The sequence below is a fragment of the Scyliorhinus torazame genome, chromosome 8, assembly GCF_047496885.1.
Source record: "Scyliorhinus torazame isolate Kashiwa2021f chromosome 8, sScyTor2.1, whole genome shotgun sequence".
NCBI lineage: Eukaryota > Metazoa > Chordata > Chondrichthyes > Carcharhiniformes > Scyliorhinidae > Scyliorhinus > Scyliorhinus torazame.
In genome coordinates this window covers 20,736,865-20,762,677 of record NC_092714.1, presented here as the reverse complement: position 1 = coordinate 20,762,677, position 25,813 = coordinate 20,736,865, and the positions used below count along the sequence as shown (strand labels likewise).

The following is a 25,813-nucleotide window of genomic DNA, read 5'->3' as shown; positions in this document are numbered from 1 at the left end:
GCCTTTACCCACCTCCATCACCTCGCCCACTTAGACTGTCCCCAGGGCCTGCCCATGAAGAAACGCCTGCACTCCCCACCACCCTAACCTGACCACAACTCCATCTTCAGCCGTCACATTGGTTTTGAGATCGTCCTGCTCTCCTCCACATCCTTTGCAGACTTTCTCAGTACTTCTCGGACACAAGCTTCCACTGCACTGTTTCAATGATGACAATGCTACTCTTTATATCCATAGCGCTGCTCCAGTTAGTTTCCTCTCTCCGAAACAACCTTTTTGATGACCATGTGTTTCTCCCATGGTCCTCTTGCTCAATTGACAAAACATCTCTCCAACCATTGCCCCTCCAGCACAATCCCTTCCCATACCCAAACCTATCAGTTAAATTATTCGACTCAACCCTACCCTTCCGTTTCGTTCCCCCAATATCGTCTTCCTTGTCCAATCTCTCCCAACCCGTGTCATCCCAATTGTGTTCTACCGGTGAGGGTGTGGGGTGAGGGGGGGGGAAACATTTCACTTGCAATACCAGTCATACCCATGAGCAGACCATTAAAGTACACGAAGGATACGTGATTTCCTACGATTTTCTTCCATTCCAGCCGAGCGTTGTTATCCCTTTCCACCTGGTAAATGCAAGAGAGCTGTGCCGCTGGGAACAACAAGGGAACAACAAGAGCAAAACACTGTGAGTGGGGCTTTGAGAGTGAGGCACTGGCGGGGGGGGGGGGGGGGGGGGGGATTTCTCCAATAATAATGCACGCAATGTGAGAAAGTATCGTTAACAATTCCCCAGCTCCATTGATTACTGAGTAACTAGACATGCGTGAAGCCACACCACGAGGACTGTTCAAAGCCCTCTTCCCGATATCACCCTGGTAATTCTATGCGGTGCCCTCATCGAGGTCTTTATGAGGGTGCGTGGTGAGGTGAAAAAAGCTACACAATAACCAACCAAGGGACGGCAGGGTGGCACAGTGGTCAGCACTGCTGCCTCACAGCGCTAGAGACCCAGGTTTAATTCTGGCCTTGGGTCACTGTCTATGCGGAGTCTGCACGTTCTCCCTCCGGACTCTCTGCTTTCCAACGATGTGCAGGTGAGGTAGATTGGCCATGTTAAATTTCCTCTTGGTGTGCAGGTTAGTTGGGGTTATGGGGGATAGAGTGGGGGGAGTGGGCCGAGGTGCCCTTTCAGAGGGTCGGTGCAGACTCGATGGGCCGAATGGGTTCCTTATGCACAGTAGGAATTCTATGAAATAAAAACCCACAATTTAAAAACCACCTGAATACATATTGCACAAGAACAGGAGGAGGCAGTTCAGGCAAGAGCCGGGATCGAACCCGGGTCCTCGGCGCCGTGAAGCAGCAATGCTAACCACTGCGCCACTTAATTCCAGATTTTTAATGATTTCAAATTCCACTATCTGCTGTGGTGGGATTCGAACCTGGGTCCTCAGAGCATTACCCTGGGTCTTTGGCTTACTAATCTAATGACAATACCAATATGCCGCCCCCGCAAGATTGATTCCAATGGTGTGTGAGAATCATTAATCGACTTGATTCCAGGTATTTCAAAACCTGCAGTGATTCCAACTAAAGAGTTAATCCTGAAACCAAAAATCTGGTTGTCAGTGCCTTTAAAAGATGAACGTAGTTATATTTGTTTCTTCAGAATGTAGACTGATATTCAACCTGATGTCAGTATAAAAGTTAGCAAAGCTTCAATGTTGCAATGTGATGTAGTGTCTCACGCCCAGTCCTAACCTTAGTAGGTCTGCTTCCTGTAGGCTTCGCCTCAGTCCTGCACCCTCAATGTTGCACGCAAGTCGGTCACAATTGGATAGGGAAATTTCTAACACAACTTGCAGATGGGAAAGCCATAGGCTGTTGTTACACCCTCTCCAATATTATGTTATGGTCACTGTTTCCGAGAGAATCTTTTACTCTGAGATGGTTTATTCAACCTGCCTCATTACTCTTTCCCAGATCCAAAATAGCCTGTTGCCTGGCTGGATCCACAACATATTGTTCTGGGAAACTGTTCCAGAGTACGACTCTATGTATTCTTCCTCATGGCTACCGCTGCCAATACGACTTTCCTAATCCACATGAAGATTAAAGTCACCCATGACTAATGTACTGCAATTTTGCAGGCCCTCATTAACTCCTGATTTATTCTCTGTCCCCCAGTAAAGCCACTGTAAGGGGGCATACTTCCACTAATGTCTCCTTCTCCTTTCTATCTCTTACCTTCTCCCATATCGATTCCACATCTTCTGATCCACGGTCTTTTCTTGCTATTGTACTTATTCCATCTCGTACTAACAAAGCTATCCCACCACCCTTTTCCTTCCTGCCTCCTTGCGAAAAGTCACATCCACTGATATTTAGTTCCCTATTTTGACCTTCCTGTAACCACACCTCTGCAATGGCTATAAGATCTTACCCAATAACCTCAATTTGTGCCATTAATTCGTTTATTTCGTGCGAACACTACGTGCAATTAAATAAAGAGCCATTAATTTTGCCTTTTTACCATTTTTCCCCCTTTGACTCCATTTGTTGCTTTTTTAATGTTTGTCACTCTGTCCCTTCCTGTCACACCTGAATAGGTGCCTTGTAATGCTGCCATATCCTTTTGCATTGTCAGCCTCCATATCCCCTCTCCAGAACATCCCCCCTCTACTTAGTTGTCGCAAAGCATCTTATAGATTGTACAAATTGCTGCAACTGTGTGTAAGTGATGGGGCAGTGGATGTTTAAGTTGGCAGATGGGGTGTTGATAAAAAAGGACTGCTTTGTCCTGGAAAGTTTTGAGCGTCTCAAGTGTTGGAGAGTGTTTCAACATGCTTCTTTTTTTAAACAAAATGTACCCAATTCATTGTTTTCCAATTAAGGGGGAATTTCGCGTGTTCAATCCACCTACCCTGCACATCTTTGAGGTGTGAGGGCAAAACCCACGCAAACACGGGGAGAATGTGCAAACTCCACACAGACAGTGACCCAGAGCCGGGATCGAACCTGGGACCTCGGCGCCGTGAGGCAGCAATGCTAACCACTGCGCCGCCGTGCTGCCTGGTTCCAACACACTTCTGACTTGTGCCTTGTAGATGGTGGACAGACGTGGGGGAGGCAGAATGTGGGTGACCCCCTCTGCAGAATGCCCAGCCTTTGACCTGCTCTTGTGGTCACTGTAATTATATGGCTGTTGCTATTTAGCTTCTGGTCAATGATAATTTTAAGGATGTTGAGAAAGGTGGATTCAGCAATGTCAATGCCATTGAATGTCAATGGGTGATGGTTGGGTTTTCTGTTGTTGGAGATGGCCATTGCCTGACACTTGAGTTGTGCAAATGTTACTTGCTGGTGGAACTGTGAGAGCACATCTATGAAGACTCAGATTGAAGATCCCATCTTGCTTCCAGTGAAAGGTGCACATCTGTCCAGAATTTTCACTGTTTCTGCTGAGGACCCTTGCTTCCCTTCAGTGCTTCATCCCTCTTCACCTGTCTCACTGTTAAAGAGTGGAAGTTCACACTGCTGACACATGTGTCAATGTTTACATGATGTTGATAAATAGAAAAATAACAATAATAATCTTTATTGTTACCAGTAGGCTTACATTAACATTGCAATGAAGTTACTGTGAAAAGCCCCTAGTCGCCACATTCCGGCGCCTGTTCGGGTACACAGAGGGAGAATTCAGAATGTCCAAATGACCTAAACAGCACATCCTTCGGGACTTGTACGAGGAAACCGGAACACCCGGAGGAAACCCACGCAGACACAGGGAAAAACGTGCACTCTGCACAGACAGTGACCCAAGCCGGGAATCGAACCTGGGACCCTGGAGCTGTGAAGCAACAGTGCTAACCACTGTGCTACCATGCCGCCCATATAACACCTTTAATGTAGTAAAACATCCCATGATGCTTCACTAGAGTGTTATCAAACAAAATTTGACACGGAGTCACACAAGGATGTGACCAAAACTTTGGCCAAAGAATTAGGATTTTAAGGAGCATCTTAAAGGAGGAGGAAAGAAAGTCAGGAGGTGGAGATGTGTAGGGAGGGTATTCCGGACCTTGGGGCCTTGGCTGTCAGTGAGGGAGTGATTATAATTGGGGATGAACAAGAGGCCAGGATTATCGAGCACAGATGTTTTGGAGAGTTGCTAGGCTGGCAGAGACTACAAAGGTGTTGAAGGAATCTGAAACCAAAGACGCCAATTTTAAAAGCCGATGCATTGGTGGGCCAGGAGCCAGTGTGGGTCAGTGAGGAGAGGGATGATGGGTGTTGGATCGGACAGCAGAGATGTGAGTTCAGATTGACAGGCAGTTCAACACACAGAGCAAGTCCACCTAATGGAATTTAGGGCCTGGGTATTAATATAAAATATCCAAAATGCTGCACTTGCAGGAATATACCGTGCATGACGCAAGAAGATAAACGTCTAACCATTCCCTCATTCATTTTAAACTTCTCTCAGGCTTTTCTGGGATTACTGCCACATAGCCCATTGTTCCAAAAACCTGGCCCATCGCCTGTGTCCCCATCTCTTATTTGTCGCTGTTTAGTCAGAAACAGATTGGATACTATCCAACGCAATGGGTGTGAGGTGCATTTCATTGCTGAGGCATAATGAACCGCCTGTTATTTACAATCTATGGGAAAACAACATCAAAGCTTAATTCACCCGCAGCTTAACTACTTACTGCCTCCCAGACCATGTTAAAGAAACTTGCATAAATGCACTATGCTTTAAAACAGAACATTGATCAGTAACTCCAACCCCCCTGCTGCCGGGCCTGCTGAGATTGTCCAGCATTTTCTCTTTAGCCTTGACACATTGCCTGAACACACCTCGCAGCCGATAAAATACCAGAGGTGGGGGGGGTAGAGGTCCATAAGTAGCCATAATGTCCTCAATTGGCGCAAGGGTGGGCAGGCAGCCCGATGCCTCACTGGTAAAATACCAGCGGCATTGGGCAGGCAAAATGCCTTTACACAACCCACACAACAAATTGAGGCATAACACTCATTAACTGAGAAATAATAGCTGCTAATTTAATGAAGGAAAGATTAGCTATTGAAATCATGCTGTGTGATATTAATACAAACGCAATTCATTTTTGTTGTCATTAAAAAATAATTAACTCACTCACCCAAAACGTGTTCATGCCTTTACTTCAATAATGGGCAGATGGATTAGTGCAGTGGTGTTTTTAAAGAATCCTGGTTTGTAAGATTTTGGGAACCAGGAGTGTAATTAAGGCATCGTAAAATCTCAGGCTAATGGAGTTCTGTTTGGATTAAGGGGGTTCCCTGTGGAGTTAATTAGATACATTGTGTTTCAGCTTGGCAAGATGATGGAATTAAGGTACCAGGCATTTTGCAGAAAAGCAGTTGAGGTGAGTTTCAGGTGAGACGCGAGCAGAAGTCCAAAGATGTGCAGGTCAGGTGGGGTTACTGGGTTATGGGGATAGGATGGAGGTATGGGCTTGGGTAGGGTGCTCTTGCCAAGAGCCGGTGCAGACTCGATGGGCCGAATGGCCTTCTTCTTGCACTGTAAATTCTTTGATGGTCTATGAAGGCCTATGAAGAAGTCTAGCATCTGCTCTCACTGCAGTTCAGTTAAAGATATGTCTGTAGACAGATTGGCAGTTGCTTTTCAAACAATTCAGAATTATGTGGCAAGAAGGTGAGCTGAAATAGGCTGAGAAACAGCTTCTGAAGAAATACAGGCAGAATTTCTGCACGATTCTGACAGGATTCAGATCTTTTCTTTAAAACAGTCTCAAAGGACATCTCTGTAAACAGGTATGGCTGACTCTGCTAACTGTATTTCAAAGTGGATTGAGATCCAAGTTGGTTTTGTTGTTTGAGTGGGAATAAAGTTAGCAGTTAAGGGTTATTGTATCACTGTATTGATGAGCTTTGTTTAAGGGGTCATTGTAAGCTATTTTTCTTGTGTGATGTGAAAGATATTTTAATACTGTGAGGCAATAAAGTTTGTTTTGATATAACATATCCCTATTTTGCACGGAATCACTCCTGCAGCAGGTTGTCCTTTCCTCAACAGTCTTACAAAATATAATATTGGAGTTTCTGTCCTGTATCCTAGCCATGGTTGGGGGCTGATCCAGGATTGTAACTCAACATCACACAACATGTTTTTAGCTTTTAAATTCTTTTCACATTTTAAGTAAATGGAACCAGCAACTCACTTTCCATACAGTCACAACGTGTAACGCCTCCAACGTAGTAAAATGGCCCAAGGCTTCAGGAGTGTCATTAAACAGTGTCTGACACTGAGCCAAAGGAGATATTAGGACAGGTGACCAAAGCATTGGTCAAAGACGGAGGTTTTAAGGAGCATCTTAAAGCGTGAAAGAGAAGTGGAAACGTTTAGAGTGGGAATTTCAGAGCTCAGGGCCTAGGCAGTGCCAGGCACGGCTGCCAATACTGGAGTGATGGAAGTTGGGACATGCAAGAGACAGTGAAAATAAAAGTCAACACTTACTTTCAAATTCCTTTACTTCTACATTGCGATGTAAAGATGTGATGGTGACTCCGTGGCTTTGATAAACTAAAAGCAGATAAAAAGAATGACTCAGTCAGGTTGCATCGAGTGCCACAAGCTGTAGCCTCTATAGGTGTTGATCCAAACGTAGACCGATCCTCATTGCCAATTAAACCTTCCATTCAAGGGTCTGAACACACAGTTCCATTCACAGAACCTTCAAAGTAGACATTAAATATCCATGTCCTCTCCCTGCCTCCGATTCTAAAGAAGTTGAGCCGTTCCAGATTCTGCAGGTCCAACCAACCAACAACAACTTACATTTATATAGCAGGTTTAATACAGGGAAAAGTCCCACCGTGTTTCACAGGAAAGTATTCATGTGAAAACTGAGTCACATAGCGAGACATTAGTATAGGTGGTGACCAAAGCATTGGTCAAAGACGGAGGTTTTAAGGAGCATCTTAATCAATGAGCCAGATATAATGAGTGGTGTAAAGATGAAGAGAGAGGTGGTAAGGTGAATAGATTTGAGGAGGAAATTCCAGAGCTTAAGGCCGAGATGGCTGCCAGTGCTGGTGTAAAGCTACACTCTTGTATCCACACCATTCTTCACATGCAAGGTTGAACTGTGATAATGTGCAGACTTATTTACATCCCAGCTGTCTGTCGTCACATCCTCACCCAATGTCCTGGCATCAAGAGTAGTACTCTGGAGGAAAGAATCCCAACCAGTTCAGCTTTCCCTGATCGTACTAACCTTGCTGTTTTTGCACCATCCTCGACTATTGGTGTTGCACCTTTTCTGCTGTCTCTATATCCTTCTTGGAATATGGATGCAAGGTATGATAAAGTCGCTATAGTTCCAGGTGACCATAGGCTGCTTTCCCCTTTGAGGGAGGGGGGGGGGGCGCTGACTGGTGGTGATTTAACCTGAGGATCACCACAGCTCAGGCGAGGGGTGAGGATGAGAAGGCGGGTCCCTCGTGAATAACCTCAGCCGGTTCGGGAATTTAACCCGTGCTGTTGGCCTTGCTCTGCATCGCGAACCAGCTGTCTAGCCAAGCGAGCTAAACTGGCCCATAATATCATGGAGCAACTGACCTTTGTTCTCCATTAACACATTTTGGTTTCTTACCTTTATGCCACTATCAGTATCTTGTATAGCCCTTCGCACTGACATTAATGCTCGTGCCCTGCACATCTTTGTTGCAAACTCTCACCCCCCGCACCTATCATGTACCTTCTAATCTGTTCCACCCTCTCTTAGACAGTATATAATACATCACATTTCTCCCTCTCTTTAACTCTGAAGAGTCACATATAGACTCGAGACATTAACTCTGGTTTCTCTCTCCACATATACTGCAGGACCGGCTCAATTTTTCCAGCATTTTCTGTTTTGATTTCCAGCATCCGCAGCATTTTGCTTTTAGATGATTGTTCCAATTTCTCATTGAGCAGTTATTGGATGCCACGGAGATAATAATAATCGCTTATTGCCACAAGTAGGCTTCAATGAAGTTACTGTGAAAAGCCGCTGATCATAACAACTGCAATGCTGAGGGCGTGTTACGCTCTTGGGAGGTGCCATCTTTTGGATGAGGTGTTAAAACGAGGCCCGTCTGCCCTCTCAAGTGGATGTAAATGATCCCAATGCGCTACTTTGAAGAAGCAGCAATGGATTCTCCCAAGTGGCCTGGCTCAATGTTTATCCCTCAATCGACATCACAAAAGGGGACCGGATGATCTGGGTATTACCACGGTTGCGGACTGTGGAGCCATGCTGCGTGCAAATTGGCTTCCACGTTTCCTACAATGCAGCATTAAATATTCTTCAGAGAGTATTTAGCTAGGCGAATTGGACATTCTGAATTCGGTGTACCCTAACAGGCGCCGGGGGATTTTCACAGTAATTCATTGCAGTGTTAATGTAAGCCTACTTGTGACATGAATAAAGATAATTATTAATTAGATATGAAGTATTTAGGCACATCCTAAATTTGAGAAAGTTAACATAAAGACATTTTTCTTTCCTTATTTATACTTTACAAGAGTAGCCTTGGCAATCCTCTCTTGTCTGGAGAATGGCCTGGCTCAAAGCTCTGGTTGCTAAGCAACACACACTTCAAGGGTGACATTGTTTTCAAGCTCGTCATTACACAAAGTGAGGAATGAGGTTCCCACAAAAGCTGTTGAAGCTCCGGACCAACTGACAATTTCTAAACTGAGACTGACAGATTTTTGTTAAGTTAGGGTGTTCAGGGATATGGGACCAAGACAAGTGATTGACATTAAGATACAGATCGGCACTAATCTAATAGGTGATTAAAGGCCTGCCTACTCCTCCTCCTATACTCTTATGGATCTTTTGGATATCTTGCACATCGCCCCCCCCCCCCAACCTTTTCTTGCCACTAGCTGCCATATATATAACAGGTGAATTTAAAGGGACCATGAAATGGGAAAAGGTCAATTTCAAAGTGAATGGGATGTGGTAGTGGGGGTTCAGACATCAGCAGGGGAGGGTTGGTCAGGGTCTTAAATAGTTACTCTGAAGGTAGAAGTGCATCTTTTCCCTTTAACTCTTTCAGAATAATTATGAGGATAAAACAGGCAGAACTATCCGAAGTTAGTCATTTAAATTGTTCAGTCGGGTGGTCAGCGCCAGGGACCCGGGTTCAATTCCGGCCTTGGGTGACTGTGTGGACTCTGCACGTTCTCCCTTTGTCTGCGTGGGTTTCCTACGGGTGCTCCGGTTTACACCCACAGTCCAACGATTTGCAGGTTAGGCGGGTTTACGGGGATTGGGCAGGGGTGTGAGCCTCGGTGAGGTACTCTTTCAGAGGGCAGTGCAGACCCGATGGGCTGAATGGCTCCTTCTGCACTGTAGGGATTGAATGGATTCTATTCCATGTTCCCCAGCTCAATACAATCCTTCAGGGGAAGTTAGCTGGGTAAAACCTTACATGGGAACTTCCAAGAGGGATTCTTCAGCAAACCTTTAGTGAGTGCCCTGCTAATCTTAACCACTCTGTCAGCATTACTTTTTTTCCCCAATCAATTCTAGTTGTCCCTGATTCTCAATCAGGGAAAGTGGAGCTGAGTCCAAAAAAGATCAGCCATGATCTCAGTGAATGGAGGAGCAGGCTCGAGGGGCCAGATGGCCTACTCCTGCTCCTAGATCTTATGTTCTTATGTTCTGCCAATGGCGATAGTTTCTCCCTATCGATTCTGTCCAGGCCCCTAATGATTTTGAATACCTCTGCCAAATCTCCTCTCAACTTTCTATTCTCCGAGGAGAACAACCCCATATCTCCAATCAATCCATATAGTTGAAGTTCCTCATCGCAGGAACCATTATCGCAAATCTTTTATGCACTTTCTCGGATGCCTTTATATCCTTATGTGATTCCCCAAAATGGACACAATACTCCATTTGAGGCATTTGTATCTTCATTAATGTTCCTGCCTCTAGTTAAGATGCCAGCTTGCAGGTCTGTAGGCTTTCCTCCTGCGCAGGAAGGTCTTCTGAATAACTTTGCAGGAGTGGGCTATTCAACACCTGGAGCCAGATCCACAGTTCAGCTAAATCATGGTTGATCTGTACCTCAACTCCATTCATCTCCTTTTCATTTGCTGAAATACAAGAGAACGAGGCAAGCAGCTCCACAAGGTTATTCTTGTGGCAGTAGGGGCTGGTTTAGCACAGGGCTAAATCGCTGGCTTTTAAAGCAGACCAAGGCAGGCCAGCAGCACGGTTCAATTCCCGTACCAGCCTCCCCGAACAGGCGCTGGAATGTGGCGACTAGGGGCTTTTCACAGTAACTTCGTTTGAAGCCTACTTGTGATAATAAGCGATTTTCATTTCATTTTAATTTTCAGATCCACAAAAGCGAACTTAGCGTCAGCACCAGCGTTAGCTCCCAAACAAATTCACCTAGTCCTTTTGCTGCAGAGTTTTTAGAATGGTTTATGCCCAGGAACAATGAATCTATGATGTGTGTAACGTAACGAGTGGTAAGATTTTAGAGTCCATTATTAAAGTGAGATCGTGGAGTACTTGGAAGTGTATGATAAAATTCGACTGGGTCAGCACAGCTTCATCAAGGAGAGGTTGTGTGTGACAAAAGTGTTAGAATCCTTTGAGGAGGTAACAAGAAAGTTAGACAAAGGAGAACCAGTGGATTTGATCTATTTAGATTTCCAGAAGGCTTTTGACAAAGTGCTGTACAGGAGGCTGTTAAATACGTTAAGAGCCTATGGTGTTAATGGCAAGATAGTGGCATGGATAGAGGATTGGCTGACTGGCAGAGAATGGGGATAAAGGAGCCTTTTTCAGCATGGTGACTAGTGGTGTGCCTCAGGGGTCAGTGCTGGGACCACATCTTTTCACAATATACATTAATGATCTGGAAGAAGGAACAGAAGGCACAAGTTTGCAGATGATACAAAGATCTGTAGAGGGACAGGTAGTGTTGAGGAAGCAAGGGGACTTCAGAAGGACTTGGACAGGCTAGGAGAGTGGGCAAAGAAGTGGCAGATGGAATACAATGTGGAGAAATGTGAGGTTATGCACTTTGGAAGGAGGAATGGAGGCACAGACTATTTTCTAAATAGGAAATGCATCGGAAATCAGAAGCACAAAGGGACTCGGGAGTCCTTGTTCAAGATTCTCTTAAGGTTAACGTGCAGGTTCAGTCGGCAGTTAGGAAGGAAAATGCAATGTTAACATTCATGTCGAGAGTGCTAGAAGTCAAGACCAGGGATGTCCTTCTAAGGCTGTATAAGGCTCTGGTCAGACCCATTTGTAGTGTTGTGAGCAGTTCTGGGCCCCGTATCTAAGGATGGATGTGCTGGCCTTGGAAAGTGTCCAGAGGAGATTCACAAGAATGATGCCTGGAATGAAGAACTTGTCGTACGAGGAATTCTGGGTCTGAACTTGTTGGGAGTTTAGAAGGATGAGGCGGGATCTTATTGAAACTTACAGGATGCTGCGAGGCCTGGATTGAATGGACGTGAATAGGATGTTCCCACTAGTAGAAAAAACTAGAACCAGAGGACACAATCCCAGACTAAAGGGCCGATCCTCGGGCACACATGACGGCAGCGAAAATGAGCAAGTTCTTTGAGGTTGAGGATAGATGTGCGAGATGTGCGGGAAGCCCAACGAACCATGTCCATATGTTCTGGGCATGACCGGCTCTCAAAGGATTCTGGCAGGGATTGCTAAGGCAATGTCCAAGATCCGAAACACGTGGGTGGTGCCGAGTCCAGAGATAACGATCTTTGGTGTGTCAGACGATCCGCGAGTTCAGGAAGCGAAAGTGGCCAAGGTTTTGGCCGTTGGCTCCCTGGTAGCCCGGAGACGGATCCTTTTAATGTGGAGGGACTCGAAGCCCCCCGAATGTGGAGACCTGGGTTGGTGACATGGCTGGGTTTCTCAGTCTTGAGAAAACAAAGTTTGCCTTGCGAGGGTCCACGATGTGTTCTCTCGGGGTGGCAGCTGTTCCTCGACTTTCTAGGAGAACATTAAAATGTCAGCAGCAGCAGCAATCCGCGGGGGAGGGGGGGGGGTTGGAGGAAATGTTCACTTACTGCATATTCTTTTGTTTTTATAGTAAGAAGTCTTACAACACCAGGTTAAAGCCCAACAGGTTTGTTTCAAACACTAGCTTCCCTCAGGTGAAGGAGCAGTGCTCCGAAAGCTAGTGATCACAAATAGCAGAGGACCCAGCACTGATCCCTGTGGTACACCGCTGGTAACGGGTCTCCAGTCTAAAAATTGTCCATCCACCACCACCCTCTGTCTTCTATGTGATAGCCAGTTACCTATCCAATTGGCCAAATTTCCCTCTATCCCACACCTCCTTACTTTCTTCATGAGCCGACCATGGGCTTATCAAACGCCTTACTAAAATCCATGTAAACAACATCAACTGCTCTACCTTCATCTATGCACTTAGTTACCTCCTCAGAATATTCAATCAAATTTGTGAGGCAAGACTTACCACCCTTTACGAATCCGTGTTGACTATTCCAGATTAAGCTGCATCTTTCCAAATGGTCATAAATCTTATCCTTCAGGACCTTTTCCATTAACTTACCGACCACCGAAGTAAGACTAACCGGCCTATAATTACCAGGGTCATTCCTATTCCCTTTCTTGAACAGAGGAACAACATTCGCCACTCTCCAGTCCTCTGGCACTATCCCCATGGACAGATCAAAGATCAAAGCCAAAGGCTCTGCAATCTCATCCCTTGCCTCCCAAAGAATCCTAGGATATATCCCATCTAGCCCAGGGGACTTGTCGACCCTAAGGTTTTTCAAAATTGCTAGTACATCCTTCCTCAGAACATCTACCTCCTCCAGCCTACCCACCTGTATCACACTCTCATCCTCAAAAACATGGCCCCTCTCCTTGATGAACACTGAAGAAAAGTATTCATTCAACACCTCTCCTATCTCTTCTGACTCCATGCACAAGTTCCCACTACTGTCCTTGACCAGCCCTAACCTCACCCTGGCCATTCTTTTATTTCTCACGTAAGAGTAAAAAGCCTTAGGGTTTTCCTTGATCCGACCCGCCAAGGACTTCTCATGCCCCCTCCTAGTTCTCCTCAGCCCTTTTTTTAAGCTCATTCCTTGCTACCTTGTAACCATCAAGCGACCCAACTGAACCTTGTTTTCTCATCCTTACATACGCTTCCTTTTTCCTCTTGAAAAGACATTCAACCTCTTTTGTGAACCATGGTTCCCTCACATGGCAATTTCCTCCCTGCTTGACAGGGACATACCTATCAAGGACAAGCAGTATTTGTTCCTTGAACAAGCTCCACTTTTCATTTGTGGCTTTCCCTGACAGTTTCTGTTCCCATCTTATGCTCCCTAATTCTTGCCTAATCGTATCATAATTACCCCTCCCCCAATTATAAACCTTGCCCTGCCGTACGGCCCTATCCCTCTGCATTGCAATAGTGAAAGACACCAAATTGTGGTCACTATCTCTAAAGTGCTCTCCCACAAGCAAATCTAACACTTGGCCCGGTTCACTACCCAGTACCAAATCCAATGTGGCCCCACCTCTTGTTGGCCTATCCACATATTGTGTCAGGAAACCCTCCTGCACACATTGTACAAATCTGCCCCATCCGAACTGTTTGACCTATAGAGGTTCCAATCAATATGTGGAAAGTTAAAGTCACCCATGACAACTACCCCGAGACCTCCACACCTATCCATAATCTGTTTTGCAATTTCTTCCTCCACATCTCTATTACTATTTGGGGGCCTATAGGAAACTCCTAACAACGTGACCGCTCCTTTCCTATTTCTAACTTTAGCCCATATTACCTCAGTAAGCAGATCCCCCTCGAACTGCCTTTCTGCAGCCGTTAAACTATCCTTGATTAACAATGCTACTCCTCCACCTCTTTTACCACCTTTCCTACTCTTACTGAAACATCCATACCCCAGAACTTCCAACAACCATTCCTGTCCCTGTTCTAACCATGTCTCCGTAATGGCCACAACATCGTAGTCCCAAGTACCAATCCACGCTCCAAGTTCACCTACCTTATTCCAGATGCTCCTTGCATTGAAGTAGACACACTTCAACTCACCTTTCTGTCTGCCGGTACACTCCTGCGACCTTGATACCCTCCTCAATACCTCACTACTCTCAACACTGGCTTCTGGACTACAGCTCGTTTTCCCATCCCCCTGACAAATTAGTTTAAAACCCCCCGAAGAGCCGTAGCAAATTTACCTCCCAGGATATTGGTGTCCCTCTGGTTCAGGTGCAAACCGTCCTGTCTGTACAGGTCCCACCTTCCCCAGAATGTGCTCCAATCATCCACGTAACTGAAACCCTCCCTCTTACACCATCCCTGCAGCCACGTGTTTATCTGCACTCTCTCCCTGTTCCTCAACTCACTAGCACGTGGCACCGGCAACAAACCAGAGATGATAACATGGTTTGTGCTGGCTCTCAGCTTCCACCCTTGCACCCTAAATTCCTGTTTTAAATCCCCGTCCCTTCTCTTACCTATGTCGTTGGTACCGATGTGTACCACGACTTGTGACTCTTCCCCCTCCCCCTTAAGGATTCTGAAAACACGGTCCGAGACGTCACGGACCCTGGCACCAGGGAGGCAACATACCATCCGTGAGTCTCTTTCGCTGCCACAGAACCATCTATCTGTCCCTCTAACTATTGAGTCCCCAATAACTATTGCTCTCCTGCTCTCCCTCCTTCCCTTCTGAGCCACAGGGACGGACTCAGTGCTGGAGATCCGTTCACTGTGGCGTACCCCGGTAGGTGCTCCCCCTCAACAGTATCCAAAACGGTATACTTGTTACTGAGGGGAATGACCACAGAGGATCCCTGCACTGACTGCTTCCTCCCAGTCCCTGTCACCGTGACCCATCTATCTTCATTCTTCGGAGTAACTACATCCCTGAAGTTACTATCTATGACCTCTGCCTCCCGAATGATACGAAGTTCATCCAGCTCCAGCTCCAGTTCCTGGAGATGGGTGCACTTACCACAGGTGAAATCAGCAGAGCCACCGACGGCGCCCCTCACCTCAAACATTCTGCAGGAGGAACATTGCACTGCCTTCCCTGCCATCCCCTCTCGATAACTTGTGGATAAAACAAGAAAAAGAAAGAAAGATCTTACCTGATATTCACTCAACCCCTCAGGTTAGAGGAGGTGGAAGGGTGGGGGACACTACAAGTGTAGTGTCTCGGGTTTAGCAACCGCCCAACTTAAATACAGGTAAAAATAAAACATTAACCAGCAACCACTGCACCCCGCACTAGAACAGCAATCAGCTCTTATGGGCCCGCGCAAACAATTTAAATCTTTACTACTTACCCAGCAGTCACTCTGTCCTCACTCCGACTGGATTCTGCTGGAAATCCCCAACAGTAAGTTTAAAAAAAATTTTACTCCCCTTCTCAGCAAGCACTCACTCAGCACCCACTGCGCCCCGCACTATAACAGCAATCAGCTATTTTTTGGAGTGGCAAATGTAATTCCACTATTTAAAAAAGGGAGGGAGGAAGGAAAGTGACAGACTGGTTCGTCCAACATCAGTAGCAGGGGAAAGTCAATTTCAAAGGATGCGATAACAAGGTCATTTAGAAAATATTAGTGGGATTAGACTAAGTCAACATGGACTTCTGAAAGGGAAATCATGTTTGACAAACTTCCTGGATGAAACTAGTAAAATAAGGTAAGTGAGCACCAGTGGATGTGGTGTATTTGGATTTTCAGAAAGCTTTTGATAAAGCCCCACATGAGAAGTAAGTTTGCAAACCTAAGGTGTGTGGGGCTGGATGAAATATACGGGCCTGGATTGAGAATTGGTTAGCATTTAGGAAACAGAGAGTGGGAATAAATGGGTCTTTTCCAGAGTGGAAGATGGTGAGTAGTGAGCTACCACAGGGCCTGGGCCCCCACTATTCACAATATATATATCAACAATTTGGATGATGGCATCAAATGCTATGTTTCCAAGTTTGCTGATGACACAAAACTAGGTGGAAGTAAAGAAGCTTCAAGGCAATATAGACACGTTGAGTGAGTGAGCAAATAAATATCAAATGCAGTAGAACGTGGATAAGTGTGAAATTATCCACTTTGTTAGGAAAAACAAAATGGCAGAGTATTATTTAAATAGTGATAGATTGGGAAATGTTGATGAACAAAGGGACATGCAGGTTTGAGTTGATTTTGATTTGATTTAATTTATTGTCACATCTACCGAAGTACAGTGAAAAGTATTTTTCTGCGGCCGAGGGAACGTACACAGTACGTACATAGTAGACAAAAAGAATAATCAACAGAGAACATTGACAAATGGTACATTAACAAACAGTGATTGGTTACAGTGCGGAACAAGGGGCCAAACAAAGCAAATACATGAACAAGAGCAGCATAGGGCATCGTGAATAGTGTTCTTACAGGGAACAGATCAGTCCGAGGGGAAGTCGTTGAGAAGTCTTGTAGTTGTGGGGAAGAAGCTGTTCCTATGTCTGGATGTGCGAGTACCTTCTGCCTGATGGAAGGGTCTGGAAGAAGGCAATGCTTGGGTGGGAGGGGTCTCTGATAATGATTAAGGTGCAGCATGCAATTAGGAAGGCAAATGGCATGTTGTCCTTCTTTGCAAGAGGATTTGAGTACAGGAACAAGGATGTCTTACAGCAGCCATACAGGGCCACGTGAGACCACACCCAGCGTATTGTGTGCTGCCTTGGTCTCCTCACCTCAGAAAAGATATACTTGCTATAGAGGGAGTGCAGCGAAGATTCATCAGACTGATTCCTGGGATTGTTGTACGAGAATCGATTGGGTTGACAAGGTCTGTATTCACTGGAGTTTAGAGGACGGAGAGGGACTCTCATTGAAATTCTGACAGGGCTGGACAGACCTAGGCAAGGATAGAACAAGGGGGTCACAGTCTCAGGATACGGGCCATTTTGGACTGAGATGAGGTGAAACTTATTCATTCAGAGGGTGGTGAACCTGTGGAATTTGGCAAGTCACTGAATGTAATTCAGAAAGAAACAGATTTCTCGACACTAAAGGGGTCAAGGGATATGGGGAGAGCGCGGACGTATGATGCTGAGACAGACAATCAGCCATGATTATACTGAATGGTGGCGCAGGATGGATGGGCCGAATGGCTTATTCCTGCTTCTGTTATCTAGGTCTCCACATTTCTGTACAACAGGATCCCTTGCAGGACAAAACCACTTTGCGGTTCACTGCTCCATTAAGGAGTTAACTGAACACTTTTCAAGCAGCATAGACGTCTCATACAATGACGGCTTTATCAAGATTCAGCGCGTCAATGACCAAAGCGTGTAACTGTTGACGTGCCAACTGACAACCCCGTGGCACTGAACAGGAACAGTCATGGTTTTGGAAACGGTCAATTAGCGTGTCACTCCCACCAGAAAACTGAAGCTCAATAAGTTATGTTTCCCCAGAGCTGCAGGTGAATATTTCATTCTCCGCCGCTCGGACATGACCCAGCTCTTTGAATGAATAGTTTGAAGGGCTATCGACAGGCCGCTGAACAATTCAATTCAACTCTGACTCCTCTGTCCAATGTCTGTATCTGAGCACCGAGCAGCTACAGAGTGCCAGCCTATTGCTTTATCCTCAGATCAGGCAGGAACCTTGGCATATATCCTGGAGGAAGTTGACTAGCAGCCCTACTTTCCTCCTTTTCTTGGATAAGTCGAGTGGGGGTGAGGGGTGAAAAGGGCGGGGGGAGGGGGGTGAAGAATCTGCTGGAAAAGTGAAATCTGAAAATTGGATACTTCAAAATAAAAATTGAAATTATAATCAATTCTGACAAATACTACTAAATTGTATTTGTTCTGGGCACCCCCTGGATATAGAATCATAGAATTTACAGTGCAGAAGGAGGCCATTTGGCCCATCGAGTCTGCACCGGCCCTTGGAAAGAGCACTCCACTTAAGCATACACTTCCAACCTACACCTGTTACCCCACCTAACCTTTATGGACACTTAGGGTAATTTAGCACAGCCAATCCACCTAACCTACACATCTTTGGACTGTGGGAGGAAACCGGAGCACCCGGGGGAAACCCACGCAGACACGGGGAGAATGGGCAGACTGCGCACAGACAGTGACCTAGCGTGGAATCGAACCTGGGACACTGGAGCCGTGAAGCGTGGAACTGTGCTAACCACTGTACTACTGTGTTGTCCCATGTTTCACCTTTAGTTTAAGTGGAGGATTTTCATTTTGGTGTTCAATTAAAATTTTATAATTGCACAATTCTTCCTCCAATTTCCTGCACCCAACGTTACCAGAATCTTAAGGTGGAAAATGCGTTCCATACCCAAATGTCACAAAACCATTCAGAAAAATACTCCAGTTGGTAGTGGTTTGTACAATGACCCCTATTTGCAGCAAAAACATTATGGGTTGGGTACTCTATTTGGGAAACTATTTTTTCTCGCCGGAGGTGAATTGCAACCTGTTAACGACCCCCGGGGGTGCAAACCAGCAAGCAAATCAGTGTTCCTTGACATGCACATTTACGCATGGTGTGCAATACGAGGGATCGAGAGATCCTGCTTTGGGGCCGCATCTCAATCAGCCCCGATCCGCCCACCGCGCCGCAACGCAACCCTCCACACCTGGATTGCCTGAGTGATCCCCCTACCTCCAAGTACGGGGGTGACCCGACCCGACCCAACCCCTCCCCCCCCCCCCCCCCCCCCCCCCCAAGGGACCCATGTAATAGCGAGACTCCCCACAGGACTACCTGTAATAGGGAGATTTCCCCCCACAGGGACCTCCTGTCTAAATGGACCCCTCCAAACAGAAAAGAGATCCCTGTGCATTCCAAGTGCTTAGTGCATTCCAATCACTCAAACGTGTGATTGCGCTGCACTTACCTCTCTTTGATGTGGTCAATGTTTGTAAACATTGGTGTTTCATCACAGGCCACTGAACCATGAATGGAGATGAATGAACCAAAGCTGCAGATGATTTGTAGAAGCTGTCAATCACACACCCCTGCTAAAAAGCTATGAATGGCTTGCAGTTAATTGATATGTGGGGCCCAGCAGGTCACAGCTGCTCTCCTTCCAGGAATAGACACTTGGAGATTCAAAGTAAGTGTTCCCGCTGTAATTCTTCTCACTGCCCCTTTCTGGACTGTTCTCTAGCTTCCAGACAAGGGTCTCCCTTCTGGGGGGGTTCCCCTATCACACGGGTCCCTGGAGAGAGGGCGTTGGGGGTGGGTCTAGTAGGAGTTGTGGGCAGGGGGTGTGTGGCCCTCGGCCGGGTTCGGATGGTCACTACCGGCGTGTTGGACCTTGCGGTGGGCCCAGGGGCAAACGAGTTACCCTCTTTGACCACCGTGAGGTCCACCATGCCATGGCTAAGCTGGTAGAGACCACAAGTGACCCATGCCAACGTGATTACTGACGAATCACGGGGAGCCGGAGCATAGGGTGCTGGGCCTGCTAAATGGGTCAGTAAGATTGCTTTGCATTCATTTACATGCTCTCGCTGGTGCCTGGTCGTGGAGCTTGATCCCGTCGCCAGCGGGAAGTCGGAGCATCACGATCGGGTCGGCGCCTGGCGTCGAACCCGATTCTGCTCCGACGCTCAATTATCCATCTCATTGGGGAACGCAATCCGGGTGTCCCGGGACGGAGAATGCCGCTCTATATTGCTATAGTTTCAGCAGTTTCGTGGGGATTGTTGACATTTTCACTTCTGAAATAAAAAAATGTATTCTCCAAGTTCCCAAAATGAAAGTGTCCGAAAGTGGCTAGCAAAATAAAAGAACAGGGATCAGGAGGCAATATACTGGCATAGATTCAGGATTGGCTAACAGGCAGAAAACAGAGAGTAGGAATAAATGGGTCATTATCGCATTGGCAGACTGTGTCTAGTGGGGTACGTCAAGGATCAGTTCTTGGGCCCCAGCTGTTCTCAATATATATCAATGATTTGGATGTGGATCATTCGGATCAAATGTAATGTTTTCAAATTCATGGATGATATAAAGCTAGGCGGGAATGTGTGTTGTGAGGAAGGTGTAAAGTGGCTACAGAAGCATTTGGGCAGACTTAGGGCAAGAACATGCAGATGCAATATAATGTGGAAAAATGTGAAATAATCCACATTGGTAGAAGGAACAGATGTGCAGATTATTTCCTTAATGGTAAGAAATTAGAAAGTGTAGATGTACAAAGAAAGCTATTGGGAAGGTTAATAGAATGTTCACCTTTACCACAAGAAGATTTGAGTACAGGAGTAGTGAGGTCCTGCTTCAATTGTAGAGAAGCTCAGTTAGACTGCAGCTGGAGTAGCATGTGCAGTTTTGGTTCCCTTACCTCGGAAAGGATATTATTACCTTAGAGCGAGTGCAACAAAGGTTCATCAGACGTTTTCCAGGGATGGTGAGGCTCTTTTATAAAGAGAGATTGGGCAACTGGGCCTCAATACTCAAGAGTCTCGAAGAATGAGAAGCCATCTTATTGAAATCTACAAAATACTTAAAGGAAAAGACAGGGTAGAATGCAGGTAAGATGTTTCCCTTGGTTGGGGAGTCAAGAACCATGGGCACAATTTCAAAATAAGGTGGATGCCTCTTAGGACCGAGAGGAGGAGAAATTTCTTAATGCAGAGGGTTGTGAATCTTTGGAAATCGCTACCACAGAGGGCTGTGGAAGCTCAGTCACTGAGTATGTTTAAGGTAAAGATTGATAGATTTCTGATTGACAATAATGTAAGGGGTGATGGGAATAGTGGGTGTAAAATGCATTGAAGTGTCCAATCAGCCGTAATTGTATGAATGGCGGAACAGGCTCAATGGACTGAATTGCTTACTCCTGCACATATGTTCTGATCACTGCTCTACAGTAGCCAATAGACCTCCGATCCTGGCCATTCTGCAGATCTTGGGCGGGATTCTCCGACCCCCCGCCGGGTCGGAGAATCACCGAGGGTGGGGAGGGGGGTTGTCGTGAATCGTGCCCCCGCCGGCCGCCAAATTCTCCGGCGCCGGAGAATTGGCGGGGGCAGGAATCACGGTCACCGGCCGCTCGCAGCGGACCCCCGGGGATTCTCTGGCCCGCGATGGACCGAAGTCCCGCTCGTTCTATGCAGGTCCCGCCGGCATAAATTAGAGTTGGTCCCTTACCAGCGGTACCTGGTGGCACGGGCGGGCTCCGGGGTCCGGGGGGGGGGGGGGGGGGGGTTGTCCCCACGGTGACCTGGTCCGCAATCGGAGCCCACCGATCTGCGGGCGGGCCTGTGCCGTGGGGGCACTCTTTTCCTTCGCGCCGGCCGTGTAAGCCTCCGCGATGGCCAGTGCGAAGGTGAACCCACCCCCTCCTGCGCATGCGCGGGGATAACGACAGCAGCTGCTGACGCTCCCGCGCCGGCCGGCGCAGCCCCTTCGGCCCCGGCTGGTGCCAAAGGCCTTCCACGCCGGCCGGCGGGGCGCAAACTACTCCGGCGCCGGCCTAGCCCCTGAAGGTGCGGAGGATTCCGCACCTTTGGGGCGGCCCGACCCCAGAGTGCTTCACGCCACTCGTCCCACCGGGAACCCCGCCCCACCAGATATGGGAGAATCCTGCCCCTTAGTTCAGATGGTGCATACCAGAGTTGGATAGTTCACAATGAAGGCTAGCTGATCACCTTCTGATTCAAAGGCAAGAGTGTTCGAGTTCAGCTTTTACTCACTTCAGCACAAAATCTAAGCTGTACACTGTAATGTTCTTGTTGGATGGCCTGATTTATATTACAAGAACACTTGTAGCTAAAACTATAAAATGATTTGTTAACTGTTATAACCTGCCTGCTTACCATTGGCTGGGGACTAATGACAATCCCACAATCCTGTGGGAGTATGAGCTTCCCCAATGAGGGGGTCGGAGAAACCATTAGTAAACTCCAAGTATAAATAAAGCTGGCCAGTTTGGAACCAGGAGGAAGGAGTGTGCAGCAGGGGAAGTTGCTGCTGATACATATATATATATATATATATATATGTTATTGTAAATAAATGTTATTACTTTGTATCCTTACAACCCGTGCTGGATTCTTCGTGGCCCTCACAAAACTGGCGACGAGGGTTAAAGTGAATAGCTGTCTACACTGCTGAAGCCACCTTCCTGGATTTTTGTTGGATACAAGTTGTAAGTTGTTTTCTATTATACCATGCCTCTGTACGGACATTTGGATGTTTTTGATGCTGTGCTGGAAAGCTGGAACCAGTATGCACAATGGATGCCTTACTATTTCCGGGCAAACAATATCACCGAAAACGAGCGCCAGGTGGTCATATTGCTCACCGCCTGCGGCCCGCATACGTTTGGGGTGATTAGGAGCCTTACGTACCCAGCTGCGCCGGACACCAAAACGTTTGATGAACTTGTGAATATAGCGGGGCAACATTTTAACCCAACCCCGTCCACGATAGTCCAGCGTTACCGGTTTAATACCGCTGAGAGGACCCCTGGAGAATCCCTTGCCAACTTTTTATCCAGGCTACGCAGGATTATGGAGTACTGTGACTATGGTGAGACCTTGTCAGAAATGTTACGTGATCGTTTGGTTTGCGGTATTAACAATGCGGCCACCCAGAGAAAGTTGTTAGCTGAGCCAACATTGACTTTTCAACAGGCCATTCAAATAGTATTGTCCCGAGAGAGCGCAGAACGAGGAGTGCAGGAGCTACAGGGAATGGAAGTGCGTGCCTTGGGGCGCAACCCCTTCCGTCCGAAAGCATCCCCCCGCACTCCTGCGGTACCTTGGGCGAGGTGACGTCCGGACCGATGCCAGTGGCCGTCGGACATTCCTCCCCGAAGGGAGCCTTCTCCAGAACCAATGGATGAGGAGCCATGTCCATGTCAGACTTGTAGGCGCCGACCCCGTCGCAGACGCCGGTCCTGGGAGCGCCTGAGGCGCCGTCGTTCCGACCGAAACTGGGACCAGCCCAGGGGCCGTGCCTTCCATGTGGATGAACCTGCGGCGACTACTCCTGAGGACTTGGAGACGGAGGACGACTGCCTGCAGCTGCATTGTGTGGCAGCTCCCCGTGTGGCCCCCATTAAGGTGACAGTACGGGTCAATGGTCACCCGCTTGAGATTAGTTGGGCACTGGCGCAGCGGTCTCCGTGATCGCCCAGGGGACATTCGACCGCATCAAGCAGGGTATACAGACCCTTACATTAACTGACTCACAGGCCAGGTTGGCCACCTACACGGGGGAACCACTGGACATTGCAGGAACTACAATGACCCCTGTTGTTTATGGACGCCAGGAGGGGCGTTTCCCACTTATCGTGGTGCGCGGCCATGGGCCCAGCCGGTTGGGTCGGGACTGGTTGCGCCATTTGCGGTTGCAATGGCAGCACATCCTCCAAACAGTTTCTGGAGGGTTGACTGAGGTGCTAGGACGATACCCAGATGTATTCCAGCCTGGTTTGGGGAAAATAAAAGGGGCCGTAGCCCGTATCCAAGTTGAACCAGGAGCCACGCTGCGCTATTTCCGGGTGCGCCCGGTGCCTTACGCCTTGCTCGAGAAGGTAGAAGGGGAGCTCACTCGTTTGGAGAGTTTGGGTATTATCAGGCCCGTCCGTTTTGCTGACTGGGCAGCACCAATTGTACCTGTAATGAAGCCAGATGCCACAGTTCGCTTGTGTGGCGACTATAAACTTAGTGAATACGGCTTCCCGACTCGACCAATATCCCATGCCTCGCATAGAGGATCTCTACGCGAAACTTGCAGGTGGACTCTCGTTTACAAAATTAGATATGAGTCACGCCTACCTACAGTTGGAGCTGGACCTTGCCTCCCGACCATATGTAACGATTAATACACACCGGGGCCTGTATGAATATACACGGTTGCCCTTTGGAGTATCCTCTGCCTGTGCTATTTTTCACGTGTTATGGAGAGCATTTTGAGAGGTTTACCACGTGTTGCTGTCTACTTAGATGACGTTTTGATTACAGGGACGTCGGAGCAGGAACATTTGGAAAATCTGGAGGCTGTCCTTAGATGCTTTTCGGAGGCTGGAGTCCGTTTACGTCGCACAAAGTGCGTATTTCAGGCAAAGGAAGTAGTCTACCTAGGTTATCGGGTGGACCGCAAATGTTTGCACCCTGTCGCAGAGAAGGTGCGTGCGATTCAACAGGCCCCCGCCCCGACTGACACTTCGCATCTTCGTTCTTTTCTCGGTCTCGTAAACTATTACGGGAAGTTCCTCCCCAACCTGGCAACTACGCTGGCCCCGTTGCACCTTCTGCTAAAGAAAAATCACACCTGGGTTTGGGGTCAGCCGCAAGAAACCGCTTTCCGGCGGGTAAAGCAACAATTGTCGTCGTCTGGGTTACTAACCCACTATGATCCTGGAAAGCCTTTGCTTGTCACATGTGATGCATCCCCGTATGGTATTGGGGCCGTCCTGTCCCACAAGATGGAGAACGGGGCCGAGCGACCGATAACTTTCGCCTCCCGCACATTGACTGCAGCAGAGAAAACGTACGCGCAGATCGAGAAGGAGGGCCTGGCAGTGTTTTTTGCGGTGAAACGCTTCCACCAGTACGTGTATGGCCGCCATTTCACTATCGTGACTGATCATAAGCCTCTGCTGGGACTTTTCAGAGAGGATAAGCCAATACCGCCCATTGCTTCCGCACGGATCCAGCGCTGGGCTTTGTTGCTTGCTGCATACGAGTATTCTCTGGAGCACAAACCAGGAACGCAGATAGCAAATGCCGACGCACTGAGCCGATTGCCTTTATCGACCGGCCCCATGTCGACCCCCACGATAGGTGAGGTGGTTGCAATCCTAAATTTTATGGACACCTTGCCTGTCACGGCATCACAGATCTGAGAGTGGACCCAGACGGAGCCAGTCCTGTCAAAGGTTCGGCACATGGACCTGTATGGTGGGCAGCATAGACAGCTCCCAGGCGTGTTGCGGGCATTTTCCACCAAGCTGTCAGAATTCAGCGTGGCATCCTCTTGTGGGGGACGCGTGTGATTGTCCCGGAAAAAGGCCAGGAGCTGATACTAAGAGACTTGCACAATGGGCATCCAGGTGTGACCAAAATGAAAATGTTGGCCCGGAGATGTGTCTGATGGCCAGGCCTCGACACCGACATTGATAAGGTGGCCCAAAACTGCTCCATTTGCCAGGAGCATCAGAAGCTTCCGCTTGCCGTGCCCCTACATCACTGGGAACGGCCAGGGCGGCCTTGGGCACACTTGCATGCAGATTTCGCAGGCCCTTTTCAAGGATCCATGTTCCTTCAATTCATCGACGCCCAGTCTAAATGGCTAGAGGTGCATAAGTGCAGGGGACAACGTCCTGCGCAACAATTGAAAAGATGCGTTTGTCCTCTAGTACGCATGGCCTCCCCGAGGTGCTGGTCACGGATAACGGCACTCCATTCACGAGTGAGGAGTTTGCGAGGTTCATGAAGATGAACGGCATACGCCATATCCGCACTGCCCCTTACCACCCGGCTTCAAATGGGTTGGCAGAGCACGCAGTGCAGACATTCAAAAGAGGCCTAAAGAAGCAGTCTTCCGGATCAATGGACATGAGACTGGCTCGCTTTTTGTTTACGTATCGGACCACCCCCCACGCGGTGACTGGGGTAGCTCCCGCAGAACTCCTAATGGGCCGGAGACTTCGCACCAGCCTTAGTATGGTTTTCCCGGACATTGGAGCAAAAGTACGCCGCACACAAGAACGGCAG

The 25,813-nt window shown here is 47.6% G+C and overlaps 1 protein-coding gene across 3 annotated transcripts in view; it reads right to left on the bottom strand.

Moving 5' to 3' along the window:
• LOC140427667 (junctional adhesion molecule B-like) overlaps nucleotides 1–25,813 on the bottom strand; it is a 117,845-nt gene that overhangs the window by 32,626 nt on the left and 59,406 nt on the right. For 2 of the 3 annotated variants that reach the window (XM_072513143.1, XM_072513141.1), the window contains exons 2-3: nucleotides 6,524–6,589; nucleotides 539–652 (exon numbers count right to left, since the gene is read on the bottom strand). In XM_072513143.1, coding sequence (XP_072369244.1) covers nucleotides 539–652; nucleotides 6,524–6,589 — 180 coding nt within the window. The remainder of the gene's footprint in view (nucleotides 1–538; nucleotides 653–6,523; nucleotides 6,590–25,813) is intronic. The other variant, XM_072513142.1, reaches the window with a different exon arrangement.